The sequence below is a fragment of the Verticillium alfalfae genome, genomic scaffold (genome assembly GCF_000150825.1).
Source record: "Verticillium alfalfae VaMs.102 supercont1.6 genomic scaffold, whole genome shotgun sequence".
In the NCBI taxonomy this organism is placed as follows: Eukaryota; Fungi; Ascomycota; class Sordariomycetes; order Glomerellales; family Plectosphaerellaceae; genus Verticillium; species Verticillium alfalfae.
Genome location: NW_003315033.1, coordinates 906,199 through 908,011, shown reverse-complemented (window position 1 = coordinate 908,011; position 1,813 = coordinate 906,199). Strand labels below are relative to the sequence as shown.

Genomic DNA, 1,813 nt, shown 5'->3' with positions numbered 1-1,813 from the left:
GGATTTTCCTGCCACAGCAACTACTGTGAGCTGGCTCTTCGCGAGCTTGGCTACCACGGCGTCTTTCCCCATTGCGGGACTGACACTGAGATCAATCTTCGAGGCAAGCGGGTCTACCCCTTGGTCACCGGCACGTTCGGCGCCGTCGACTTCCTGCACTCTGTGCTTGGAGAAGCCAACGATCACTTCACGCAGTCCGAGGTTGACGAGATGAACGCCGCTCTGATCAATGCGCAAAGCTTGACCAAGGGCGAAGAATCCGGGTCCAGGGACAGGGGCCTCTTCTCCTCCTCCTCGTCCAAGTCGTCTGGAGATTTCATCTCCCTCATCGGCCAGCTGCCTGGCATTGGCGATGGCTTCATGAAGGAAGCTAGGGATCTTCAAGCCTCGTCTGCCCAACAAGAGCAGGATAACATGCGGTCTAGGTCGGCGTTCAACACCCGTGACAACGTGAACCAAATTCCCGGCATGAGCCCCGACTTTGATCCCGTCAAGACTGCCGGTCGAATTTACCCCATTCTCCAGTTCCGCGACAAGATTGTCAAGGCGATCAACAGGTTCATTGCCAAGGTCCCTGGCTTGGAGAAGCTCCTTGAGCGCATCAGCGAGACGCTGACCGCCTTTATTCTCGGCCTGCTCGCGCCCTTCATCCAGCCCATCATTCAGCAGGTGTCCAAGGTCCTCAAGGAAGGTTCGTCAGGACTCATCGGCGCCAGCGCCAAGTCCCAGTTCGAGCCCTGGGACAACCCCCGCTGCAGCGATCCTACGCACTCCATGTTGTCCAAGGATCACTTTACCAACATCTTGAACTCGTGCGCCGGAAGGGTTGCCTCGACCATCTTGCAATACATCACACCGTGGGTTGCACCTCACTCATCAAGAATGAAATGAATACTGACAGAGCGTAGGCGCGTTCTTTACGCATGGGAGAATCCCGGCGTTCCTGTTGACGAGGTCGTCGACGATGTCCTCCGTGCGTTCCACCACCCCGTCATGCGTGATGACCGCGGCGAAATTCAGAGCAACATGTTCAAGACGGTCCGCGAGTGGGCAGATGGCCACCCTCGTCGCCACGAGCTCTCCCACTTGCTCAACTCGCAGTCGGTGAAGGATCACAAGAATCACGTCCTCAATCAACAGACGACAAGCGGTAGCCGCAGTGCCGTGGATGTTCACTCATGCGGCGGAGGTCTCGGCCACGGCAAGACGAAGAACTCGCTCTGGAACCAGATCAAGACGCGGGACCTCAACGCTATGGAGGGCGAGGACCGGAAGCCTTTGGCATCTGCCCCCGTGTCCCATGGCAACCAGGAATACGGCTACCGTCAGGACCAGAACCAGTCTCACATCTACACCGGCACCAGTGGTGGCGAGAGCGCCGGCTACTACGGGGGCGGCGGCAGCGGGCCGTCAGAGCGCCAGGAGAGCCGACCCAGCTACGACCGGCCCAGCTACGACCGGCCCAGCTACGACCGACCTAACTACGATCAGCCCCCTCCTCAGCAGAGCTACGGTCAGCAGGGCTACGGCCAGGCCACCCAGCAGGGTTACGGCGGCCCCCCACCTGGCCAGTACGGAGGCCCTCCCCCCGGACAGTACGGCGGCCCCCCTCTCGGACAATACCGAGGATCTTTCTCCGGCGCAATAAGGAGGGCCGCCTCCAGACCAGTATTGTGCTTTTCTTTTTTTACGGATTTTCCTTTCGATATTTCTTTATTTTTCCCGGGTACCAGCAGCCTACTCCTTTTCTAGTTATACGGTCCTATTTTACCTTCAAAGTAACGAGCTATTATTGGTGATTTTTTTTAAAACT

The 1,813-nt window shown here is 57.7% G+C and overlaps 1 protein-coding gene across 1 annotated transcript; it reads left to right on the top strand.

Annotated features, from left to right (window-relative positions):
• Nucleotides 1-210: 210 nt before the first annotated feature.
• VDBG_05369 (Het-C protein) lies at nucleotides 211-1,752 on the top strand (the record flags this gene model as incomplete). The annotated part of the gene is made up of 2 exons (XM_003004210.1): nucleotides 211-857; nucleotides 909-1,752. The coding sequence occupies 2 exons, from the start codon at nucleotides 211-213 to the stop codon at nucleotides 1,750-1,752; spliced, it is 1,491 nt and encodes a 496-aa protein (XP_003004256.1).
• Nucleotides 1,753-1,813: the final 61 nt, after the last annotated feature.